Raw genomic sequence first — 27,448 nt, forward strand, 5'->3', positions numbered from 1 at the left:
GAGCACTGGCCCCTAGAGTCGGAAATGACTAGCATGCATGTGCGGGGGAAACTTTACCTTTAACTTACTTGTTACATGCAGCCAAAGTCCCGTGACAAAGGGGGCCTCAGTGAATGGGCCGGGGTGAAGGACGAGGGAAAGGGGCCTATTGGCCATAAAGAATGGCTGAGAGAAGGCCAGCAGAGAAGGAAAGCTGGCTGCAAATGGGCAGTGGCAGGAGGCTCAAGAAGAAGAAGGCGTGGCCAAAGGTCAGTACCTAAATGTCCCATTCCGTCCCTGTGTGCTACTTACAAAAAGTGCTGGAACAGCAACAGGAGAGTAATAATAGCCGAAATGTGAACAGGAAAATATATAATTTATAAAGTGATCTTAATTTGTCCTTATGCAGAATAGCCTTTTCAGTTTAAGCCAGTCTCCAAATAGCTGGAATCATTTAGTAACTGGCAAGATATCTCTTTATCATCTGGGTTTATTGCTTTCCTAAAGCCTATATACAACCAAGGGACTTCCTTTTTAAAATGTTAAATAAATCAACAAATGAATAAATTTGTAGAACTCAGTGCATGCTCCTAGGGCCGCTGTTTGTTCTGCTACTTCTTCTATTGGTACTCATTCTAAATTTTGAAATGTGCTGGTAATTTCAGTGTTATTTTAAAAGCAACAATGCCCACAGCCACTCATCTTTTGGGATTCTTACTTTGTCTTACACAACTGTGTGTAAAGACCTATTTCATTGATTCAGATTGTAACATAATTTTACCCATAGATATTATAGTCATTTTGATATATATTTTTTCTGTTGCTTTGTCTTCTACTCTTAAAATGTTAAAAAGTATTTTAACTCTTAAAAATGGTATATGTTTCTTTAAAAAGCTTTCCTCTTAGACTCCTACAAAGGTATATTTGCATATTTTTACACCACTGGATCAATAATATTCTCTCTACAAATAACTCCACTAAATCTGTGTTCCAAATTATTTTGGTGCTTATTCTGCCAGACTGATAGAATCTTTATTATTTCTTGCTGGTGTTACAGGCTTTAATATATTTGCTATTTCAGAGAGTAATCTATCTTTTCTCCTACAATGTAGACCTCTGATTGTTGATGAACTGTGGATTTCAACAGTCCCAGCCAGCATGGCTAATGGTGAGAAACAACAGGAGGTGTGACATCAAATTAAAATATTCTACTTTTTGTTCATAATAAGCAGTCAAAACAGACTGTACCAGGCTTAAGGTTCTTTGGATGCTTCTAAACAGCTACATGCATTTCCCAGTCAGTACTGTACAGCTAATGGTGAGAACTATAATGAAGCAACATCCAGAGACCACAGATGTTCCATCCCAGTAGGCACAGAAATATCCATAAGCAGTATCAAACAGCTGCATGAAGCATCCGGGCTGTCTCCAAATGTACCGTTCAGGATTCCCTTTCTAATAGTTTACCAGATCATTTGTTGCAAGAAGAAATGAAGAGGAAGAAATTAAGGGAAAACTGATTGATTGATTGATTGATTGATTGATTGATTGATTGATTGTTAAATTAATGAGTAGACTCGATGGACCTCTGGGTCTTTTTCTGCCATTAGTTTTCTATGTTTCTAAGTCAATGTCAACGCTTAGTGAGCATATATAATAGTTAAAAGCAGAAAATGGTAGTGGATGTCCTAAAGCAAAAGAATTATAGGATACAAACAAGAGCCAGAAACATCTTCCAAATTTAAATAAGGTCTAAGAAAAAATAATAATCCAGCAAGACTATTGTCAGCCTTTCACAAAGCACTAGAGGTTTATAGCGACCAAGGATTTAGATTAGGATATTTCAGATAACTGAAACAACCTCATAATCAAAAGCTATCACCATTAGGCTTCCCCTAAAAACTCTTTCCAAACTCCCTTAACTTTACTAGGTAAAGGTAAAGGTAAAGGTTCCCCCGCACATGCGTGCTAGTCGTTTCCAACTCTAGGGGCCGGTGCTCATCTCCGTTTCAAAGCCGAAGAGCCAGCATTTGTCCGAGGACGTCTCCGTGGTCATGTGACCGGCATGACTAGACGCCAAAGGTGCACGGAACGCTGTTACCTTCCCACTGTAGTGGTCCCTATTTTTCTACTTGCATTTTTACGTGCTTTCGAACTGCTAGATTGGCAGAAGCTGGGACGAGTAACAGGCGCTCACTCTGTTACACGGCACTCGGGATTCGACCCGGCAAACTGCCGACCTTCTGATCAACAAGCTCAGCGTCCTAACCCACTGAACCACCACGTCCCTTTAGCTTTACTAGAATTCAGCAAATAGATTTTTATAATTTTAAAAAATATTATTGTATTATTTATTTGGGAAGCCTAAATGCTCAGTAATGGAGGGAAATTTGGAATAGGAAACAGGGCCTATTCCAAATTTACCCAGTCTCAATCATATCGTTAAGTCTGCTTGAAATAAATTTCAGGCTGATTTATTCCTAGTGCAAGTTGCATAGGATTGCAACCATACAGTATGCTTTCTAATTGCTGCTGGACATGGATAGAGTATAAATATGGTGCATGGTTTACTCAAGACTCATTCCACCTGGTTCACTGGGATTTATTTGAAAAAAAACAAAACAAAAACTGGGTACAGAATTATCTGCAAAATTAATGATGTAATCCTCAAATATCTTAACAAGAGGTTGACCTCTTTATTTCATTCAAGTGTTTTAGAGTTATGCAGTAAATCTGCAAAAATGCTTTTGTACTAAATATACATCTCAATGTACACTTAAACTTCTGAAACATTTAATTCCCATATTATTTATTAATTCATACCTAGAATCACCAAGAGTCAGACATGATTGAATGATATCACCACCACCACCACCACCACCACCACCACCACCACCACCACCACCATCATTAATTTAATTTAATTTAATTTAATTTAATAATATTTCTATACCACCCTTCTCCCTGAGGACTCAGGGCGGTTCACAGGGCAAGAGTAAAATACAAAATACAAATATTAAAAAGAAATTAAATGATTGCCCAATTTTAAAACAATTGATATACAATTATAAAACCCCAAAGATAAAATTAAGAATACAAAAAATAAAAAACCCCACCAATCCCCATCAGGCTAGGCCGGCTTGTACAAACAAAAACGTCTTGAGATCGCGACGAAAGGAGCGAAGATTGGGCGCCATCCGGAGCTCTACCGGTAACTGATTCCACAGCTCCGGAGCGCCCACAGAGAAGGCTCTCCCCCTGGGGGCCACCAATCGACATTCTCTGATCGGTGGCACCCTGAGGAGGCCCTCTCTGTGGGAACGCACAGGGCGCAGGGAGCTTGATGCCGGCAGCATCATCACATACATAACATTTAGAGGCTGCCTGACTCCACAAGACTCTGGGTAGCTCACAACATTAAAAGAAAAAGAATCTAGGTCTGAGCAAGGAGCTATTGGGTGAATCCCTAATAGCCATAGTTAAGAAAGCATGTCAACACTTCCCCAGAGTTTGATTTATAGCATTTAAATAGGCCTCTTCCAAGAACAAAGAAATACCCTAAAAACATTGAACCTGTTTAAAAATGTTAATCTGACAATTAATAATCACTCACTTATGCTTTCCCCCACAGCACCAACAATGATAAATGAAATCTGTCATGTTGAACTTTACTGTAGCAAGCATCCATCTGCCTCTATGCAACCTTCTAAGGCAAAGCGAGTTGTGTGGAAGGGGCAGGAAGCACAATGCAGAGCATAACTGAAAGTAGCTTCTTAGTATAACAGTTGTATATGCCAATCAAGAAGGGCCAATCTACATGTGCATGAACTGCCTATGTCTGCTCACCTTGTAGCTGCCTTGCTTAAATAAAGTCATCCTGCATATTGGAAGAGCTTTAATATGGCAAGATGTTGGGGGATAATTCCAGCCCCTTCCCCCCTTGCCAAAAAATGAGAAACAGTATGATGTATACTGAAATCTTTAGAACACCTTCTAAAATAGCACAGCCCAATTGATAGAACTGCAGATTTTGATTCACAATCTGGGCCAGTGCCACAGGATAACCTCCACTGTGATTGGCTTGGAGAGTTGAGCTCAGCTTATTTGGCCAGTTGAAGATTTAGTGCATGTGCAAACATAGCTAACTGGGCCAATAGGCTATGAATAAATAAACCATGGCTTATGTATTTTGCAAACCCTGCCAATACTGTATGGAGAAATGGACTAGAGCAGCAATAAACTCATTGGCACATCTTGACTCTTGTCTGAATGGGAAATATTTTTCCAGTTCAGCAGTTAGTCATTCACAAATACAAATGTCACAAAGTAGCAAAGAACGTGGACTTTTTCACAATAAGGAAATGAACACCAGTGAATGCCACTTCCATTCCTGAAACATAACCACCAGCTCATAGGCTTAACCTCTGATGCTAAACCTGACCATTGAAAGTGTAGACTTTTGGAATCACTCTCTCCCTTTTATGTGGAATACTAATAATAAAATTCTGAAGGTGTCTTGGTATTTAATCTTACTTACACCATCTGCTACTTTTTGAGATTTCTCTGAAGTGGATCAGAGGGGGGAAAGGGACTCATGCATGCAAATGAATATCAGTATTACACTTTAGACCAAAGATATTTTCTCTTTAGGGACCAGACAAGCTGTTACAGCATGTAAAACAATAAACAGAAAGCCAAGGATAGTATTTATTTCCAAATCATTTAACTCTGATGAACAGAAGGAGGTTATTAAGTGAATTGTGTTTTCCAATCTCCATTGTTAAACCAGAAATATTTTATATATACATCCCAAATGTCCATTCCTGATTAGCAATGATAGGTTTTCTGATAAGTTGAAAAACACCAAAATAGCCTTTTTAAAAGGAGAAAAATAAAAGGAACTGTGTATTTCCTACACTCTCAAAAGTAAATTTGAAATGAAATCATGTTTTGCTTTCTAAAAGGAAGCCAGAGAAAAATGAGCACTGCTATATTGCAGCCAGTTGTTTTTTTTTCCCCCAACTGCCCAACAGGTTGGAGATAATTCTTGTATTCCCCAACTAATAAGAGAATTATAACATTTGAGATTCTGGGAGTTCACTTTGAGTTTGCCCAATTACAGAAATCATAATTAGATTTTCAACATAATTCCTAAACTGTTTCATCTCTTATAAATATCTGAAATGGTTAACAATCTGGACCTCCCCCTGCAAATTTTTCTGAAGTATCTGGAGAAGACGCTCCATAATCTTACCGGCTGGTTGAGGCTAACAGGTTACAAAGGTCAATTGGTCCCTATGAAGATACTTAAGCCACAAGAAGTATGTAAAATCAGATCTATTTGAATGATTGTAGTGTGAGAAGCTGTCCACTTAAAGATAATAATCACAATATGACCTGACTTGAATGTTCTGCTAAGTCACTGTTTCTTTAACCATAGTTTAAACTAAACTATACTCAGTGGTGGGATTCAGCTGTTTTGCACCAGTTATAATAATAATAATAATAAGTTGGAAGGAACCTTGGAGGTCATCTAGGCCAACCCCCTGCTCAGGCAGGAAACCCTATACCATTTCAGACAAATGGCTGGCCAGTCTCTTCTTAAAAACTTCCAGTGTTGGAGCATTCACCACTTCTGGAGGCAGGCTGTTCCACTGGTTAGTTGTTCTAACTGTCAGGAAGTTTCTCCTTAGTTCTAGGTTGCTTCTCTCCTTGATTAGTTTCCATCTGTTGCTTCTTGTCCTGCCTTTGGGTGCTGTGGAGAATAGCTTGACTCCCTCTTCTTTGTGGCAGCCCCTGAGATATTGGAACACTGCTATCATGTCACCCCTCACCCTTCTCTTCATTAAACTACACATACCCAATTCCAGCAACCGTTCCCTATATGTTTTAGCCTCCAGCCCCCTAATCATCTTTGTTGCTCTTTTCTGTACTCTTTCTAGAGTCTCAACATCTTTTTTACATCGTGGTGACCAAAACTGGATGCAGTATTCTAGGTGTGGCCTTACCAAGGCATTGTAAAGTGGTATTAGTACTTCACGTGATCTTGATTCTATCCCTCTGTTAATGCAGCCTAGCACTGTGTTGGCTTTTTTGGCAGCTGCAGCACACTGCTGGCTCATATTTAAGTGATTGTCCACTAGGACTCCAAGATCTCTCTCACAGTTACTACTATTGAGCAAGGTACCACCTATACTACACCTGTGCATTTGATTTTTCCTGCCTAAATGTAGAACCTGACTTTTTTCACAATTGAATTTCATTTTGTTAGATAGTGCCCAGTGTTCGAGTCTGTCCAGATCCTCCTGTATCTTAAGCCTATCTTCTGGAGTATTGGCTATTCCTGCCAGCTTGGTTTCGTCTGCAAATTTGATGAGTTCCCCATCTATCCCCTCATCCAAATCGTTGATGAAGATGTTGAAGAGCACTGGGCCCAGAACAGAGACCTGGGGCACCCCACTACACACTTCCTTCCATGTAGATGCAGTTCCATTGAGGACCACACGCTGAGTACGGCCTGTCAGCCAGCTACGAATCCATCTGGTGGTGATGCTGTCTAACCCACATTTTTCTATCTTATCAAGTAGTAGGTTGTGATAGTAGGTTCATCATAACCAGTCACTAATTTCTTGTTGCCCAGGCCCAGAATGGACTTCCGGAAGCAGCATCTGCACAGAGAACCGGTTGTTCACATATCTGAATCCCACCACTGGTTATGACCAAATCTCGAGTGCCCTTTCTATTCTCTGGCACACGTTCCTGACTAATATCTGTGTACTTGTTATACCGTTGTGTAAAATGCAATCCCACAGATCAGTTCTTCACCAACTGCAATTTGAAATACACAAATTCCATTTAATCTATCACAAACATGGGAAAGGGATTTTAAAAATTAATATTTTCTGAAAGCTGAGGCCTCATTAACTAGGACGAATCATTTCTAGTTCAGTCATTTATTGGATTCACATACAATATAATGACCTACTTTCAGTCCGCTCTGCCAGCTTGGTTTCTATTAGTTTCAGATATATTGACAATCTGGCAAGTGCATTTTTGGCTCTGGTTGCCATGTCCTTATTTCATACAATAGAAAGTCTATTAAAAGGGTATTAGAGTTTAATTATAATATGGATAGCCTTTCATTTTGCTACACACTAGCAATTCTCAATAATTGTAATGGACATTACCCAGCATCAATAAAGGGAATGTACTTTTGCTGCTCATAGTCATTTAATTGAAGCACCAAAAATATCGAAGAAATGAAGTTTAGGGGAAGTAAGTGGATATAAAATAGTTACAACTGAATATACAGAAAACAATAGATTTTGACAGTTTTAGTTTAGAAGGTTTTCATCTTCCCAAGACATAACTGGGAATATCATTTGTTTTAAGTTCTGAAGTTATTAAATTCTGCTTCCTCATGATAACTCAATGTAGACAGAAAACTTAAGTAATATTACTTAATATCATTGGAAAAGGCATGTTCAACCATGCAACTGTTTACATAATAGCAAGGATAGTGTAGTGTATGCTCTTAAAGCATACACGGAATGTCAGCACAGCAGGGGGCTGGACAGCTCCAGGCTATAACCGCTTTTGGCGGGAAAGCCTGAATAGAGCAAGTCGTTGACAGCCCCAGGGCATGGTCAGCTCTGGTGGGAAGCCAGGGTTGAAATCCATTGGCCACCTGCACTGGCGGGAAGCCCAGGTTTGAATCTATTGGTCGCGATTCACCTGGGCAGGTATAAAGAGACGCCAGGTAACCCCTTTGCCCCAGCTTCATTCCTGATCCAATAAAGAAGTACTACCCATCTCAAGTGTCCGTCTCTCTGTGCGACCACGCGACTTTGCAGATAGACTGATACATGAATGGAAGGTTTTGCTATTTATTCAGGAATAATTTCCTTGCTTTAAATCATTAGTGGATTTCTGATCTCCGCAGCTTAATCATCCCCAAATTACTGAAAGATATAGCATTTCCTTCCCTTGTAAGACAAGGGACAAGGATTAAAAAGATAAAAGTGTTTCTACCGTATACATAAGCAAAGTACTTATAATAGGAGCTTCTTTGTACAAATTGTACTCCTTTGTGGAGTCTACATTGAGCTTGGGCATACAAATGGGGCAACATGAAGTTGAAGTGAACGTACAGAGTCTGAATGCGGCATTCTGTATTGGAGTTGGACACAAATCAGGATTGTGGACACTGAAATTGCACAAAAAATGCTCCAAAATTCTCTTGAGAAGGCGAGGTTCTTCAATAATTTCTCAAGAGTAGGTTCTCTCTCATCTATGACAGAAACAGTGATACTGAAAAGCCACCTATTTAAATTGCAACTGGGTTATGGGGAATAAAATAATCATTAGTAGTGGAGTAGCATTGGGACAATCCATCAATTTTGCAAAAGAAAGTAGGGAAAGAGAAGTCTTCCCTTGGCTCCATTCTTGTTATTTGAAATATCCCCTCTTAGGCATGAAAGCTGGTTGGGTGACTTTGGGCCAGTCACTCTCAATCAGCCCAACTCATATCTCAGGGTTGTTGTGTTGTGGGGATAATAGAAGGAGGAAGTAATAGTAGATATAATAGCCACCTTGATTTATTTATCATCATAATAATAAAGGCAGGAAATCAATCAATCAACCAATGAATATTTTTGTTAGTTCCTAAACAGAGATAGGAAGCCTGTTAATCCCAAGATAGTAAAATCATTAGAATCAAAAAATGTTCCCCAAACTACTTCCTAACTTCTCAGAAAATAAAAGTAGTCCTCGATTTACAACAGTTCATTTAATGACCGTTCAGTTACAACAGCACTGAAAAAAGTGACTTACGACCGTTTTTCACACTTACAACCTTTGTAGCATCCCCATGATCATGTGATCAAAATTCAGATGATTGGCAACTGACTCATGGCCATTGCTGTGTCCCAAGATCGTGTGGTCTCCTTTTGTGACCTTCTGCCAAGCAAAGTCAATGGGGAAGCTGGATTCACTTAACAACTGTCTTACTAACTTATCAACTGTGGTGATTCACTTAACATCTGTGGCAAGAAAGATCATAAAATGGGGCACTTAACAAATGTCTCATTTGACAACAGAAATTTTGGGCTCAATTGTGGTCATAAGTCGAGGACTACCTGTACTGTTTGCTGTATACCCCTTTTTTTTAACTCAACAATATACAGTATATGACTATAAGGCAAATACTTAGGTCAAAATTGTATAAGCAGACACATTTACTCCATGTATACTTCTTAATGAGATTCAAAAAGGACACAGATACTTCCAAAATAACAAACAAATAACATACTTTCTTTTCATGCTAATACACACAATTTTCCCCTACATTCATGTACAAATTCTGTAATAGAACAAGATTTAGTAAACAAAGTAAGCCAGAGGCAGTTGTGTCAGACATGCATAAGAATAATGAACCAAGCTCTATTAAATATTAAATACTCCAAAGTCTTTTAAAAATCTTATAAACTCCTACAATTATGTTTACATAATATTCTATACTTTTCTCTCTGTTAGAGATGTTTTCTGTTTTAGAAGTAGAAGGGACAACTTCTAAATTGCAATATGTTATAGACATTTTTGACCTGAGTATTTTGTGTGTTTGTATTTGTGTATTAATACAGATAATAATATATAAAGACCTAAAGAGTCTTAGGAATTAATCTGAAAAATAGGTGACACACTATTCTAAACCAAAATGGGTTCCAAAAGAGAAACATTTACCTTTTTCACAGAAACGCCCAGTGAAATGAAGAGCGCAGTCACACCGAAATGAGGCCGCACCATCAGGAAGATTAATCTGGTGGCAACTTCCTCCATTATGACACAAGCCCTCTTGGCAGACTGAGAATAAAGCTGGCAGAGCAGTTGATGTCAAAACTGCCTTGACTGAATCAGGGCTGGAACCCAAGAGAGCTGCTGCATTTTTTTCATAGGCAGGAAATCTGTGATTCAGAGACAGAATTTTATGTTTTATTAGATTTTTTATTTTTCTTCTCATGTTCAGGAAATCTAGGCATTATAAAGGAAGACAACCCTAATATAAAATAATGAAATAAATAATAGTATGTTAGAAAAACTCAGTATCAACTGCTGGGAATAAGGCTCTTGAAACCCCTTATTCCAAGGATGGATAACATGGAAATCTCAGATTGTGGCTCCTATTATTCTAGCATTGATCTGTTTGAATGGTCTGATATTAACAAGAATTCAACAACATTGGAAGAACTTACGTAGCTTGTTACCAGTTTACAGGAAGTATGGAATTGGATCTGTGTCCTGTTTTTTTTTAAATTCAAAGCCTATTTTAAAAATATATGTAGTCCTCAATTTATGATAAGTTGTTCAGTGACCATCTGAAGTTCTTCCAGACATATCTCAGGAGTATTGACATCCCAGATTCACCCCCAGCAGTCACATGACCAAATTTTATGACAGTTTTGCCAAAACCAGCATTTACTTCCAATTTTCAGCAAAACTGCATCAGTGGAGAACTATTGGTTCACTTAATGACTGCTGTAAAAAAAACGTCATAAGTGACTGAGAGAGAGAGAGAGAGAGTGCAAAGAGAAGGTCTTGGAAAAAGCAGAGCTGAGCATGCTGGAACATTAGCAGTGATAGAGTTGAAGGGAAGAAGGATGAGCTGGTATCATCTAGGCTGTACAAAGGATGAAGGAAGATAGACTGTGTCCTTCTTGCCCTGTCAAATCACCTTGGAATCCCTGCAGATTTTGCTTTAGGTGAAACACAGCTCAACCCAACAAGGCAGGTTTTCTTTTTTTTTCCTGATCTGTGGCTCACCTGAAATAGTTTGGTCAAGCATCTCCAAAACATGTTTGTTTGTTTCTTTGGGGCTGACAATAAATCATTTTCCATGTTGCATGCCTCTCCCACCACTTCCAGTATCAACTTAATAACAAAAGCCCTTCTGGATTCAGTGGGACTTATTGTTCAGCAAAGACCAGGGCTATCAAGTACTGGCATTCAGTTGGTTCCCATTTCCCAAGCTCTAGGTTTTCTATCATGTCTGAAGTGCAGTTCCTCCCTAAGTGTCCATTCATCACATAGGCATTGTTTATGCACACAAAATCTTTTGTATTTGATTATAAAAATATTATAGTACATGGAATCCAGGAATGCGCTCGTTCTGAGCTGGCCTTATCAAACCAAAAACACATGAACACCAACAAGCGTTTTCAGGAGTTTCAGGCACTGAATTAACCCGCATAGGTATAAAGTGTTTTCAATGTTTATTTACCTTAAAGACCAGAGGCATTGCTTTCATTCTAGGAAGTGATGTTTTGTTACATACTCTGGAGAAAGGCGCTCTGTGATAAAGAACCAGTGGCCATTTAGCACAATAATGAGCAGCTATTAGAGATACAAAACCATTCATCTATATCTTTCTTTGCCTATTCATGTTTAGCAGGCAATATGCCCCACTGAATACATCCTCACAGACATACATGGGATTGTTAATGTAAAGCAGTGATAGACAATAACACCTGATTCGTTTAAAACATGCTCTACCTTTCTGGTGGAAATTCAGAGGGGCTCATACAATCCCAAGACATCACAAAAATGAAGAAGAAAGGAATGCTAATTAAAATAAACCCCAGGAAGCAGCCGTTTCAAATGCTGCTAAATCTAGAGCTACACAATTTAATGCTATGTTTAAATCTATCTATTATCTATTTATCTATTATTCTTCCTCCTCTTCCTCCTTCTCCTCTGATGAATGGGGATTTGAACAGAGTCTTTGTTTGTGTCAAAAAGAGCTCTTGCTACTAGGTTTCCTTTTTCCCCCCTTTTTTGCAGACTAGTAAATTGGGAAGGATGCTTAAACCAAATCAACCCCAACAGGAGCATCGTCCATCTCTTCCACTAAGAAATAACCTAGTAGTTCCACCTTAGGCACAAAGTGCACTGCAACTTGCACTGCAACTTCATGAGAAATTCAAAAGAAATTCTTAAACACCCTGAGCACAGTATTACAAAGCAGAAGAAGTACTTTTGAGAATTTGTAAGCTAGATTTCAATCAAGAATTATTACCCAACATTTTGGGAGTCTACGGCAGGGGTGTCAAACTGCTGGCCCACTGGCTGGATTTGTCATCCGGAAGCTGCACCCACCCCATTGCCGGCAATGGCAAAACTGTCCCAATACATTGCGCGACGTCACGTGACGTCGCGAGTTTGACATGTCTGGTCTAAGGGGACAGCTTAGTTCTAGCAATGGTGGCTAGTTACAAATTCAGACTGATGTGGGGTTTAGGAAGCTCTAAAGAAAGCCACATTAGTCCATTCCATTCCCATTTTCTCCACCTTAATAGGGCAAAATTTACTTTCTCAATCCTGTTGTGGAGAATGCAATTGAGGTTAGCTTGAGCAGAAGAGAAATTCTAGCCTCCCTTCATTTCACTAATGCATGTCTCAACTGCACCTTATGGCCCACCTAGTCTCAGAGCTTTCCTTTCAAAGGCTGCCCCAATGCTGGTTATGTTGGTATCCGTTCCATCACTGCCTTTGGTTTGCTGTGGAGAAAATGTTCCTGCAAACTCATTAATGGAGCAAACATCTGCAACTAAATAGCATTCATGCCAACAGCTATGAATAAGTAATACTCCTGACTCCAAACAGTTTAACTAAAACACTTATTTAAATAAAGAGCTCAGAAACATTTAAAAGTCATTTAGTAATTGAGGTGTTAGAAGCTTCAGCAAGGCACCAGAAAAAAAAATTGTATCAGACAAGCTTGATTTGACTTTAAGCAAGGTAAAAAAAAAGCCTGTGAAGGATTTCTTTTCTTGTCTCATCCTTCTTGATTGGCATTTGGGGGAGAGGGGAAGCAGGGCACCTCTCTGCAGTGCTAAAGTAATGTTGTTCAGCTGCCTCAAGGACTGCATAAAAGGGCTTATTTGTTAGAAAGAGAGAGAAAAATGATGGCATGTATTGTTGGGATTAGCGCTTGGCAAAGAAATGTTCCCTTACTTAATTGTTAGTATTTTTTTTCTTCTGCTAGTTCTAATTCAGTTGAATGAAAGAAAATTTCAGATTAAATGTTGTGGACGGAGCTTGGTGTCCTTGCCCTTACTTAGTAAAAAACTGACCAAGAGGAACATGTTTTTCATTATTTAATATAATAATTGCTCCAGCAATCCACACTCAGTTTTATTCTTCACCTTAGAGTTATAGCTAAGGATGGCATCATAGGTGGCACAGAGGTTGGAATGCAGTATTGCAGGCTAACTTTGCCCATAGCCTGGAGATCGATCCTGACCGGCTCAAGGTTGACTCAGCCTTCCATCATTACAAGGTCGGTAAAATGAGGACCCAGATTGTTGGAGGCAATAGGCTGACTCTGTAAACTGCTCAGAGAGTGCTGTAAAGCACTATGAAGCAGTATGTAAGTCTAAGTGGTATTGCTATTGCTATAAGGAAATTCCTCCCTTTTTAGTAGCAATGTGGCTATCAGTAGTCAGGAGATAGACCTGCCTTGATATGGAACTGAGAGAATATCTCTCTTCCCAGAAAAAGGCAGAAAAATCATCTTATTTCTCTGCCTAGAAAACAGGTGAAGAAATCTAAAAGGGTGTTTGAATCCATCTCTGACTTCAATATAGGGTATGATAGACAACCTGTGTCACATTGGCTCAACCTTTCAGAGATATTTCCTTACTAGATTGCTCAATACCTTCAACAATAACAGAACTTCTAATGTGCTGCTTTCACTAGAAAAGTTGGGATACATTCAGAGATGGATCTGCCTTGAAAATAACCCAAGTATAGCAGACTCAAACATCAGCACAGGAAATGTTTTACGATATTTTGTACAATGTCATAAACTGCTATATGGTATGCTTTATAAAACTTACCAAATTTCAATTTCATGGGAGTCATGGGTCCTGAATTTGGATGCATTCTGTAAGTTAGTCCATTTGCAATATCTTGGTTCAAAAAATTGTTGCCCTACGTTCACCATCTCACCCAGTTAAAGGTAATGGGAACAACAGTTTTAATGGTGTATAGATATTTGGACCATCTGTTTGTCTGTGTCTGTCTGTATGATTGAGTATGCCTCTTGGCAACTGTCTGAAGAAGTCTATGCAGTTTTCTTGACAAAAGTCATTGCCTGATTCTTAGAGCTGAGAGACAGTGTCTGGCCCAAAGTCATCCAGGCAGTTTTCATGCCTAAGGTTGAACTAGAACTCACAGTTTCCCAGTTTCTGGTCTGGCTTCTTAACCTAGACCAAACTGGCTCTCTACCTATGCACAACCTGAGGTTTTTGTCCGTATGCCTTCAAGTCAGTCTTGGATTAGTCTTTGCAGCTTTCTTGGCAAGAGTTTGCCTTTGCCTTTTTCAGGGGTCGAGAAGTAGCAACTCTTCAGAGCCATCCAGCCATTTTGTGCCTAAGGTGGAATTAGAATTCACGATCCCTCTGTCCTGGTGTCTTAACGGGTATACCAGACTGGAGTTATAGTTTTATGCTGGGATAAAATATTTATTGAAATTGGTCATGGCCAAAGTACAGAAAATAATTTCATTGATCTCCAGAACATTGAAGGAATGGATCCTATTTAGTTTCTATTTATTTAAAAGACTTATATGACCACACATATCAGCACATGACTCTGAGCAGGTGACAAAAGAACAGGAACATAATAAATAAAATAAACAACCATCATCAATAGTACAATAATGTATTGCTGAAGTCTGATGTTAAATCCCTATCCCCATCCAACATATAAACCATCATACATTACTGAATATCCTGGTTTGGGGAAACAGTTAAATCTTTAAGAATTTGCAGAAGGCTATCAAAGTAAGGGCCATCTGGATTTTGTTCCAGAGAACAGATCCTTCTATCTTTTAAAATACTGAAATATTTCAGTCTTCAGACCCATTTAAGTAGCAGGACATGGTAAATACGGACTGATATCAGAAAGTTAAGCAGGATCAAACTTGGTTAGTACACAGATGGGAGAACATGGGATAATTCTAGGGCTATAGGTTTGACTAGGAAGTAGTACATACAGGAGAAAAGCAGTGGAACAGAGAAGATACATATCCTGGATTCCATTGTATGGTACTGCTTCATCAAGAGACCCAGAGTATGTCCATTCTGCTTGAACACTTCTATTCAGACATATATTGAACAATCCATGGGGTAACAGAACTCTTTACCTCTAGAGCAACATATTTAATGCAAGCTTGAAAAGTCTATATGCAATATAAGTTTCTTTTCTTTCAACACAAAAAAATGTATGGTATGTATTACTTTGAATTTAGCATAACCAATCAAAATTACACTAATAAAATATTAAATATAATGTAAACCATTAAATTGAAATCCATAGTAATAATCCCAATTGTCATCCATTATTGCTCTCAGTCTAATATAATATGGAATTTGAACCCAGAGATTGTACTTGAGTTGTAGAGTTTGCAGTAGCTATTAAACATTTTTTCTAATATCTACAGTACATATATCTTATCTACCTTGAATGAGTTCAACTGTCAGTCTGGATGGAGTCTGACATTAATGTGCCTTGCAGCCCAAAAGTCAAGGAAATCTAAAAATTACTAAAAGGTCTTCTTTGAATTGTACCAGTTTATAAGATTGTTAGATTTTTCTGGAAATTTGTGAGCTGATTGAGAGGACAGCAAAACCAAAACAGATGTTGTGGTGATCAGTTGTTTGATGGCTAGAGGCATGGCATGGCAATGAATCCTGAAAAGCCAGTTAAACAAAGCCTGTTAAAACCAGCACATACACCCATGTAGTGTTTTTGGCCACATGAAAAGTTTTATTTTCAACTGCTTTTGTCCTGTATGTACCACTTCCTAGTGACCTAGTCAAACCTACAGCCCTATTATTATCCCATGTTCTCCCATCTGTGTACTAACCAAGTTTGATCCTGCTTACCTTTCTGAGATCAGTTCATATTTACCATGTGCTGCTACTTAACTGGGTCTGAAAACTGAAATATTTCAGTATTTTAAAAGATAGATCTTCCCTGCACACCAAGTATTGTTGACTTGTACATTATTTTTAAACGCAGAAGTTGACTGTTCATCAAACACATTTGATTTGAATTGATTGAGACGTAGTGGGTATATTAGCACAATGCTACAGATCTAATATTGGTTATTTTGTGGGGCTTAGAATGGAGTGCAAAGCCAGCCCCTTTGGTTATTATATTATTTGATATATTATGCCAACCCAACAAGTGGTTAATTTAACAACCAAGTTAAGTATATTGTGCAAATTCAGCCCAAGAATCTGTGATGCTTGAGTTATAGTGAGCAATATTAAATAGCTTCAAACCTGTTTCATTTAAGCTGCTGAAATTTAAACTTCAATATAAAATATTTGATGACTTTAACATCTCATTTCTTTATAAAAGTGACATGCAACAGCTGTACCAGATAAAAAAGCAACATTCTGGCATTCTGCAGAGCCTCTCTAAGATTTGCTTGCAGAATGAAAAAAGCTGCTTTATATCAAATTTGTAATCACAGGAACAGATGCTTGTAATCTATGTTTGTACCTGATGGAAATTTGGCTCCTGTAACCAGCACAAAATTTATGTAAGAAAATCTGGCACTTATTTCTACAGCTATTGGGAAGAAAATTAATGCTTGCTAAAGAAAATGTTGTTCAGCTAGCTAGATTACGGGAGGTTCATCAATCATCACCAATCTACTGATGCATCTAACAGTGCTGATCAGACCGATACAGTGTACAGACTTTTAGATTTAAAATATCAGACAAGAGAGTTCTGCTTCATGTAATGCCATGTAGAAAATTGAGGGCAAACATCTTTCATGTCCTTGAAACAGGCAGATAGATTATTGTTCTTCCAAAGATAGAAATTTGAGTGTTTAGAACAGAGTGCCCAAAACATATATTTTCCTGTCCAAGAATCAGATGTCTTCCTGAGCTACTGAGACTATAGAATTGAAGTGGCTGTATTGTAAAGAGTTGGGCCCTCTTGAAGAATTTTGGAAGCTCAACTGGCAGTTCCACACTGTATAACTGACATAAGAACTGGGCAAATATGTTTTTTTTTCCTTTCAGGACAAATCATTCAGTTAATTAAGCCAATTAGGAGACCTCTTGAATTTTTCAGCAATAATTTAGCAACTCTTTGGAGAATTATATACTTCTGTCTCTCTTTCTCTCACCCACATGAACACATCAGGAAAGTTAATAGAACAATAAGAGTTACACACATAGTTTTTGATGTGAGAGAACATAACAAAATAGTGACCAGCAGTCCTCAATTAGCAGCACAGAATGTTGCTCTGGTAATCTCTTGTCATCTGCTTTTATAATCTCATTTTCCATAATACCCAAGATTCCCTAGAAAAAGTTAAAAAGCTAACTCTGATAGGAAAAAGTTACGTTGTTGTTATAGTTGGTTCTTTATCTAGGAAACTTTTTTTCTGGAAAGTATTTAGAAGATTGAAGAGAATACTACAAGCAAAAGTCCTAAAAAGTCATCTAATTATCCTTAAAACCATGCAGGTATTTTTTTACCCCTCTATTTTACAGCTGAATTGTCATTCTGTTGAAGGATCAATAGACTGTATTTCCACCTCTATCCCATTCAGGTATTTTCTTTTACAGCACAGGATTTAGAGTTTAGCTAAGCTCCAGTAGTCTGTTTGAATAGGAAATGTCTGCACCTAATGGAGTTTGCGTTATATGGGCAGCTTGTGATTCTCACAAAGTTGTACAACTGCAGCCCTCAGCAACCTTCATCAATATAGGGAATGGCATGGAACTGCATTTCAGTAACTACTGGTGGATCCAAGATCCTCCAGCTTTTTGTTTGCCCAGATATGGAAAATGGGGGGGAAGCTGGAGGTCAGAGTAAAAAAGTGAATAGTGGACTAAATATTATGGCTGTGCGGGGACTTGGATTTAATTCCAAAAAGGTACTTGGAGTTTCCTGGGACACAGACTATATCATGTGCCTTCAATGCTTTAGAATAGATAGGCTTTAATCAGATGCCATGTTTGTTGTCCAAAGCCTCAATAGTGGAAATGAATCTGGAACTGCACTTCCCATTGTATGTATATAAAAAATAAATGTTAAAATCCCCAGTCAGTTACAAAATTTGCTGAGATTTCTGGGCTGATTATCATTCTTTCAACAATAAAATGAGATCAACTCCATTTTATTGTCTTCAGGTAAGAATAGGGTCACCAGAGATAGAGATAGGGTGGGGAGAGAATATTGTATGGATTTTTTTCTGGCATCCACACAAATCACATCAATTTCACTCAACTTTCCTCCCCCCCTGTAAACACTGGGATAATTCCATTCTTATTATGCAGGCCTGCTGATACAGTTCTTAAAAATTACATGTCCAATTCTTCCTCTGAATTTAATACAGCAACCGTTGACAAATCTCACTATGTTTAATTTCTGCGTTCTTAAACCAGCAAACTTTGTTTATGCTTTTTCCATCTTTCTAAGTTTATTCTTTTGTTGTTGTTGTTGTTTTAGGTCATCATCTTATGCATACTTATCTGGCAATGAGTCCCACTGACTTTCGATCAAGCTGACATTTCATATTTGTAACTTAGGCAACTGAAGAAAACTCTGTATAGAAATTTTAATTAAAGCTTATGGTAGGGAAAAAAACAACTTTCTTTTCCAACCATTTGTGCCAATCTGCAGAGAATAATCAAGTCAGAATCCTTCATTTGGCTAATGAGCCATATAGGTGTGACCCCCACGGGGCAAATATAGCTTACTTTGTCATTCTTTTTCTCCTGTCTGCTATAGGACAAAAAAAAATTCTTCTAAGCACTTTTTCACTGTACCAGAGCTTTACAATTCATTTGTTCCAAAGAACTGCTAATCATGTTCATGGAACTGTAAGCTTCCATGTCACTTTTTCAACAAGAGGGCAATCAGAACAATTTGTAACTTTCCACAGGGAGAGGAAAAGATGGAGACAGAAGGAAGCAACCATCAGCCACATCCTATAAACACCAGGTGGCCATTTGTACCAAAACGTGATCTTTATATTGAAAGCAATTTGGCAAACCTTGGTAAGCACAATTCTTTACAAGGGATTTTTTTAATACTGTAGAAGCTGAAGATTTGGTGGATTTTTAGGAACAAAAGTCACTGGAAGAAGAGAATCAAATTGGGGTTCCAAATTTAATTAGGGCTAAAAAATTCAGATGATTTGCTATGAGGGTAGCAAAGAGATACATAGATCTCTAATTCCATTTATATCCCGCCCTTCTCCGAAGACTCAGGGCAGCTTACAAGCTTAGCAGTAGCAGTAGCCTTCATTCTATGTATATGCCTGCTTATTAGGGCTTTCACACACACACCCAAGCGGCATTATTACAAAGTCAGCTTATTGCCCCCAACAATCTGGGTCCTCATTTTACCTACCTCGGAAGGATGGAAGGCTGAGTCAACCTTGAGCCTGGTGGGATGCGAACCTGCACTAATTGCAGGCAGCTGGTGTTACTTAAGGAGGCATTAGCCCACTGCTCCACCAAGGCTCTAATCCTTTGCTGGCATCTAATACTCATCTAGAATTTTCTATCTCAGAATAGCTTTTCTCAATAGCAAATTTTCATGTAGAGATTCCAGATCCAGAACATGTTTTTCACTCCACATTTCAATGTATTTAGCTGAATATGGTAAGCATTAATGACCAAGCAATATTTTTTTCACTAATTGCCAAGGAAAAAGAGGTCTGGATGTGTACTTTCTAATTCTGGCAAACTGTGCTGAACAATGTCGCTATTTATGAAAGAGAAAGGAATTTGATTGATAGGATGAAAAATGTGATGAAAAATGACTGGAAGCCTGTAGCAATAACAGAACATTTAGGTAAATTCTGATAAATGTAGAGGAGTTTTAAAAGTTACTACAACCCATGGAGGAGAATATATAATAAATAAGAAGTTGCTTGTACAGGTAGTCCTCAACGTACGACCTCAGTTGTGCCCAGAATTTCTGTTGCTAAGCAAAGTAAGCTAACTGAGTTTTGTCCCATTTTACGAACTTTCTTGCCACAGTTGTTAAGTGAATCACTGCATTGCTAAGTTAGTAATCCAACTGTTAAGTGAATCTTAACAATAGACGTTTGTCAGAAAGTGGCAAAAGGTGACCACATGACCCTGGGACATTGCAACTGTCATAAATACGAGTCAGTTGCCAAGTACCTGAATTTTGATCATGTGACCATGGGATTGTTGCAATGGTTGCAAATCTGAGCGAATCACTTTTTTCAATGCTGTTGTAACTTTGAACAGTCACCAAATAAATGATTGTAAGTTGAGAACTACCTGCAATGTCAAGCCAAGCAGGAAAGTGAAGGCTATAGTATATTTCTCTGCTAACTCAGAGGAACTCTGTGTAGGTCTCCAGTTGGTTATCATGTGGCTTCTGAGTGAAAAACATTCACTACAGACTCAATATTAGAGTTTAATGATCAAAGACATTTCATGCATGACATGTGGGGCTCCCCTTTAAAATAGTCTGAAAAAGAACATACAACCAGCTTAAATCTGAGGTGGCAAACTGTTTAGAACTGATGAAAAACTTCATAAATACTTCTCTGAATAGCTGCAGACCTTTTCCTAACCATTGATAGTTCATTGTTGGAATGTATTTCTCTGCAACAACTACAGTAATATTTAGCCTGTTGTTGTTGCTGTTAGTTGGGAAGTCATGTCCAACCCATCATGACCCCATGGACAACATTCCTCCAGGCCTTCCTGTCCTCTACTATCTTCTGGAGTCCATTTAAGCTCACGCCTACTGCTTCAGTGACTCCATCCAGCCACCTCATTCTCTGTCATCCCTTTCTTCTATTGCTCTCAATCTTTCCCAGCATTAGGCTCTTCTCCAGTGAGTCCTTCCTTCTCATTAGGTGGCCAAAGTATCTGAGTTTCAACGTCAGGATCTGGCCTTCTAAAGAGCAGTCAGGGTTGATCTTCTCTAGGACTGCCCAGTTTGAATGGCTTGCAGTCCAAGGGACTCGCAGGAGTCTTCTCCAGCACCATAGTTCAAAGGACCCAATTCTTTGGTGCTTAGCCTTTCTTATGGTCCAACTTTCACAGCCGTACATTACAACTGGGAAAACCATGGCCCTGACTATGCATACTTTTGTTGGCAGGGTGATGTCTCTGCTTTTTAGTATGCTGTCTACATTTGCCATGGCTTTCCTCCCCAGGACCAAGCGTCTTTTAATTTCTTGGCTGCAGTCTCCATCTGCAGTGATTTTGGAGCCCAGGAAAATAAAATCTGTCACTACCTCCATTTCTTCCCCAACTATTTGCCAGGAATTGAGAGGGCCGGATGCCATGATCTTGGTTTTCTTAATGTTGACTTTCAAGCCAACTTCTGCACTCTCCATCTTCATCTGGATCAAGAGGCTCTTTAGTTCCTCTTAACTTTCTGCCATTAGAGTGGTATCATCTGCATATCTTATGTTGATTCAGCCAGTAGATGGCAGTATTTACAAGTTTGGTACATATGTTCTTTTATTCTGACTAGAGTTTCCTGTTTCCTATTACAGATATATAGTTGGGCAGTAAAGCATATGGTGTCTTTACTCTTTGTTTGCTCTGTGTGGTGCTTTATATAAACAAAATTTCTAACATTTGTGCATATGAACCAATTGCTACAGCTAGATGGCACAGCTGATGGATAGGGGAAAAAAGGCAAGAGAGGATGATTTTGCAGCTTCTCTTTATCTAGAAATGAATTTATTTGAAGGGAGATGACATTTGGCTGGCTTCATATAGTGTGGCAAGCCATGTTTATTTCATTTTCTGGTTTCAAATATTATAGTAAACCATAAACATAGTCTGCAAACAACAGTAGCTTGATTCATACTGAGTCAAAAACCAAACAAAAAAAAAACTATTATTAATGAAGGAGAATATTTGTTGCTCAGGTTGAAATGAGGGGTCCTTGGTGCTCTCTGAGCTTGCTTGTTTTCTTGCAGATGTTTCATTACCCTAACTAGGGTAATATCATCAGTGCTAGTAAGGAGTGCTGTTTGCAGTCAGTTTATACCCAGGCAACTTCATCATAAAGTCCCTGACCTCTCAACCCAATGCAACACAACCAACACAAATCCTAAAAACAATTACACTGCCATACATCAAGAATATTTCATAAACTGCAAATAGACTACTACAACCACATGGAATCAGCATAGTACATAAGTCAACTAAAGCCCTTCAAAACATCCTAAGCAAACCCAAAGACCCAGCAACCACAGAAGAAAAACAGGAGTCATCTACAACATAAAATGTAAGAACTGCAACAACCACAATGTAGGACAAACAGGCAGAAAACTGGCAGAATGTATCTATGAACACCAACAGGTTGTGAAAAGGCATGATGAAAATTCTTTAATTTCACAACATATAGACAGATTTAACCATAGTATCAATTGGAAAAATGTGACAATCATAGATCAGGCCAAATCCAAAACTGCCAGGCAAGATACCAGAATATAAATCAACAGCAAACAGCACTCCTTATTAGCACTTTTATATTTTCCCAGATTAAAATAGGGCTCAGAATGGTTACACTTAAGACTGCAGCATACCTGATAATGAAATAATTTTAATAATGAACCAAAAATGGAATACATCTACAATTAATTGAATTTGCTTAATTCCAGCAACTTGTTTCATATCATTCCCTTTAAGGCAATCTGCCAACTGATCAACTGATGTTGAATTTAATATCCCTTGGCTTATCTCTTCAAATACTGCCCATCAAGATGAGGCTTCTGCTGAGAGCACTGCTTGTCATTTGCTCATAAGAAAAGAAAGGAATGATCAGCTGCCACCATTTTACACACATTCTTACAAGAACCTCACCTGGTGATTTTGCCATGGATTGGTTTTCTTAACTCAGGGACAAATTAAGGAACAAAAAATAATGAACAGTCATTGGGCCTGACCTTTACATATCCTTCCTTCCTTCCTTCCTTCCTTCCTTCCTTCCTTCCTTCCTTCCTTCCTTCCTTCCTTCCTTCCTTCCTTCCTTCCTTCCTTCCTTCCTTCCTTCCTTCCTTCCTTCCTGAGTCATTAGCCTTCGTAGCTTCATTTTTAGATAGATATGCTTTATATTTAATATGAAGTTAATATTTCATCTTCTTCCTCACTGTATTGTGAAGACCTATTTCCTTTTATATTAGCATTTTTAGTTAGGTAATGTAACTGAAGACCTTTGTATTCAATAGTAAGGAAGGCATCTCTGCACTGATATTCACATACCGTAATACAGTCTCATTCTACCAACCTGAACTTCACAAATGAAGTAGGGAAAGAAAAAACAACAACATGAGGTTCTTCTAGATCAGGGCTGTCAAACTGTCATCCTGTGGGCTGGTTGCATCATGCAATAGGCTGCACCCATCCCAGCTCCGGCAATGCAAAAAAACTCATGATACGTCACAAAACGCCACGTGATGTGGCGAGTTTGAAACCCGTGTTCTAGTTGGTTCCTTAATATTCCCACCAGAGCCATGGCTTGATAAGGAGTCGTTCATTTAAATTATGAATAGCTCAAGGGCAGCTTCCACTCCCCAGCCCACAACAAGAGAGTAAATATATCTATGCATATGGTGAACAGGAATTGTACTGGATGTACAGAATTGAATTGCTCAGTTTGATTCCATAAAATGTAATTCTCTTTCAACAGTCACAAGGATCTTCTGGGACAATGTATTATTTGCACGGGGAAAGAATGCTTCATTTTATCTCCCCATCTGTTTCAAGATTATTGAAATCAGTTGAGAGGAATCTCAGAAGTTATTCTCCTGTGAGTATAAGAATGAATGTGCCATAATATGGCCTGTGCATGTCATTAGATGCCTTTACACCAAGATGTGGCTACCAGAGCTGGGCTGCAAAAATCCAGCAGATAATTAATTAGCAGGAAAAGCAAATTATTTTCCCTATTTAGAGGTCCCATGGAGTTTTGCGGCATATTTCAGTGGTACAGCATGTGCTTTTCCTCTTAAATTCATTCCTTTTTCATCCTTTTGTTGCCCTCTCTTTGCCAACAGTTCAGCCAAAGACTTGGCCATAGTTGGTGAAATATTTCCGAGAAAATAGCCTAACAGTTCAAGTGATTTAAACACCATAGGTTTGCTTAAATCACAGGAGTGCTATGTCCGCTGTATTTATCGCCTCTTCGGCTTTCTAATAATAAGCTCATAGCCCTTCATAATATTTAGATAATCGTATATACAAATAGATAAAAAAAATGTTTGGATCCTAGGCCTCTTGACAGGTTTGTAAAACCCAGAAGAAAGGGAAGAAAATCAGAGATTTATTCCTCCCAAAAGCTTTATGTTAACATATTCAGGCTGCAGGGGGCAGTGGAATACTGTATTTCTAAATTACAGTTGTATCACACTTGGGAAACAAAATTTGGAGTATGGTGGATTACAGATATAGGGAGTGGGGGAGGGAAATGAACATTTACCTAATTTGAAAACAGCAATCTTGAGAAATTAACGGGGAAAAAATTGCATGCAAGGTGTTGGTCGTTTTCACCTTTCGTTTCAAAAACGTTATGTACTTATTTATCAATACAGAAGCCACAGGTCCAGATTTGTGGGCAGAAATGTTTTCTTCACTGTGGCAATGAAAATCCCCCAAAGGTCACTCTTTATCCCTACTATATGACTCAGGCTGTTCAAACAAGCCCTTCTCTAGCAAACAGCGAGTTACAAAGATGGGATTCCCAAATGAAGCCACCCCATAGGCAAATGAAAGCCTCCATCTTTGCATTTCTGCACTGTTTGTGGAGGAGAAGGTTTGCTTCTTCTGAGGGATGGGAGGGAGGGAGGGAGGGAGGGAGGAAGACTAGCACTGTTTGGCTCGTAGTATTCTCTAAATTTCAAGACCACCAAACTGGAGACAGTTTCAAGCTGCTTGTTGGAAGAGGTGGAGACGCCAGTGTGTGGAAATGCTCACTGGGGTCTTCCCATATGTAGGACAGAAATGGATTGTCTCCCAACACACTCACAGCTGCACACACAAAGACACACACTTTCTCGTCTTCCTCTCTAAAATGAAAGATATTCGTGAAACAGGCTCGTTAAAAACTGCAATGGTATACTATACATTTTAGGAAATCCCGTATTTTTTTTAAAAAAAAAAGTCTAAGAGAAATCTAACTGACTTCAGTGAATCCATTCATGTGATTAGGTCAAAGCAAGTGACAACATAGGCTGACATTGGGTGATCTTGAGAATCCTGAGCAAGATCCGACTAGGTGAGTGCTTGGATTGGAGCTTACTAGGCTGTAGACCCTACTGAGAAGTTTGGGGGTCGGGGAGAAAACAAATAAAGGCAACATTGAAGATTTCTCTATTGCGGTCAGGAGAACTACATGGAAGCTTTCCTACAGCCACAAGAAATATACTACTCTATAAGACCATGTCTTGACTCAAAGATCTTACTGTACTATAATCTGGAGTTTCTTCATTTAAAAGAATAATTTTATCTTATCTTATTTCTCAAAGCAATGCTGTCACCTATTCACAGCCTTTCAGTTCTTGTATTTACTGGATCGGAAAGCAAGGAAACTGTGGCGTTTAAGCAAGACCTTGAACATTTCTTCTTGGTCCTCCTGTTCTAAAGGAAACTGGGACAAAAGGGCTTGTGGTATAAAGGACTGACCCAGCAGGTCCTTCCCTTTTGGTTCCTGGCCATGTAACCCTCAGAAACTGGTAGAGCAACCAAGACCAAGCTTTGAAAAGACATAAGGTATTCTAGGAAAATGGCTTTCTGGTACACAAATTCCATTTCTATGGTAGTACCATTTAAGCATTCTAGCCTTGAACAAATATTTCTTAGGGAAGCATTTATGTGGGAAGCTTGTCTAGAAATAAGGATCACAGAGAATTAAAGGAAAGATGAAAAAAAAACAAATGAAGAATTAATTCTATGCTTGGGATTACTAGAAAGGAAACTGAAAATAAAACTGCCCATATTGCAATGTCCTTATATAAATCTGTGCTGAGCTTGGTACTTTGTTCAGTTCTAATTACCACACCTCAGTAAGATTCTGTAGAGCTGGAAAAGGTGAATAAAATAGACACCAAAAAGATGAAGAGCTTCTTAAAGAGCTACCTCACAATTTTTAGCTCGAAGTGAAGATGGTTAAGGGGCGATGTGGTATGCATGTTGTAAAAAAAAAAAAGAGGTAGAGATGTATCCTCTCATTATATTAGGGCTTGAGGTCATCTACTGAAATAATATACGGGGAGATTTGGGATTAGGAAAAAGAAGCACCTCATTTCAACAATGCAAAATTAAACTGTGAATTCATTGCCATTAAATGTGGTAACGGCCAACAATTTAGATGGTTTTAAAAGACATCTGGACAAAGTTATGGAGGTTTGAAATATTTTTAGTGGCTGCAACTTATTACTTCAGCCCAAAGCAGGTATCTTAGCTACCACCTGCTAGGAAATGATAGTGGAAGAGCCCATCACCCCTATTTCGAAACAAGATGCACAACTTCCCTGAATGCGTCTGCTTCAACCGGGGTCAGACTGAGGCCAACTGATGCCCTAAACACAACCAAAAATGGTGCCCCTTGATGGAAGAGAAGCTCTCATGCCATGAGATGGAAACAAAAATGGCACCTTATGACACCTTCAAACCAAACTTTTGAGCATTATCACCCAGCATGCCAAAGAAAACATTTTTTTAACAATACAGATTAATGTCAAATATGGCAAATAAGGGCAATAGCAAATCATTTGACTGAAGTCACAGTGAAAAAGTTAAGGGCACGATTGTTAGGAGAAACAAACTCTGGTGACCACCTCCTTCTCTTGATGCCTTAAGCACATCCTTATTTTGTTTAATGGTTAATACAAGGCTGACTTGGTTATCATGTGGGAGAAGAATGTTTGCTTAGACCATTTTTCTGTTCTTTTTAATGTATATTTTTATTAGTTTTTTACAATTACAAGTGCTTAAACATTGTCAGCAACATATTGTCGGTTTCAATGTCTAGCTTACTAATACATATTAAGTTCCTTTTCTTTGCCTCGTTTTTCCAGCCAATGATAAAAAGTATCCCATATTCTAAAATAAACTGAGTCTTCTTTCTCTTTCATTTTCAATGCCAATTTATCCATTTCTGAACATTCTAAGATATTTTTTTATTAACACTTAAAAAAACTCCATAAATATATGCTAAGTTTAAAGATGGAAGAGGAACAAGTTAAAGAAACAATGATAGCATGGGCAAAGAATTTTGGATATAATATAGAACTAGAAAAATGGCAAAGACTTTGGGAAAGAAATTCTAAAATAACAAAAGCGGTAGCGTACAAAGAAAATTTATATAAAATGTTTTATAGATGGCATTTAACACCTGTGAGGTTAGCAAAAATGTTTAAAAATATATCAAG

The 27,448-nt window shown here is 38.4% G+C and overlaps 1 protein-coding gene across 1 annotated transcript in view; it reads right to left on the minus strand.

The window, feature by feature from the left end:
- Nucleotides 1–27,448, minus strand: part of EYS (eyes shut homolog) — a gene marked incomplete at both ends in the record, with an annotated part of 674,316 nt that overhangs the window by 173,474 nt on the left and 473,394 nt on the right. Inside the window, one exon of the mRNA XM_081346243.1 lies at nucleotides 9,721–9,941. Coding sequence (XP_081202369.1) covers nucleotides 9,721–9,941 — 221 coding nt within the window. The remainder of the gene's footprint in view (nucleotides 1–9,720; nucleotides 9,942–27,448) is intronic.

This window comes from Vipera berus (genome assembly GCF_964194415.1).
Source record: "Vipera berus genome assembly, chromosome: 1".
NCBI lineage: Eukaryota > Metazoa > Chordata > Lepidosauria > Squamata > Viperidae > Vipera > Vipera berus.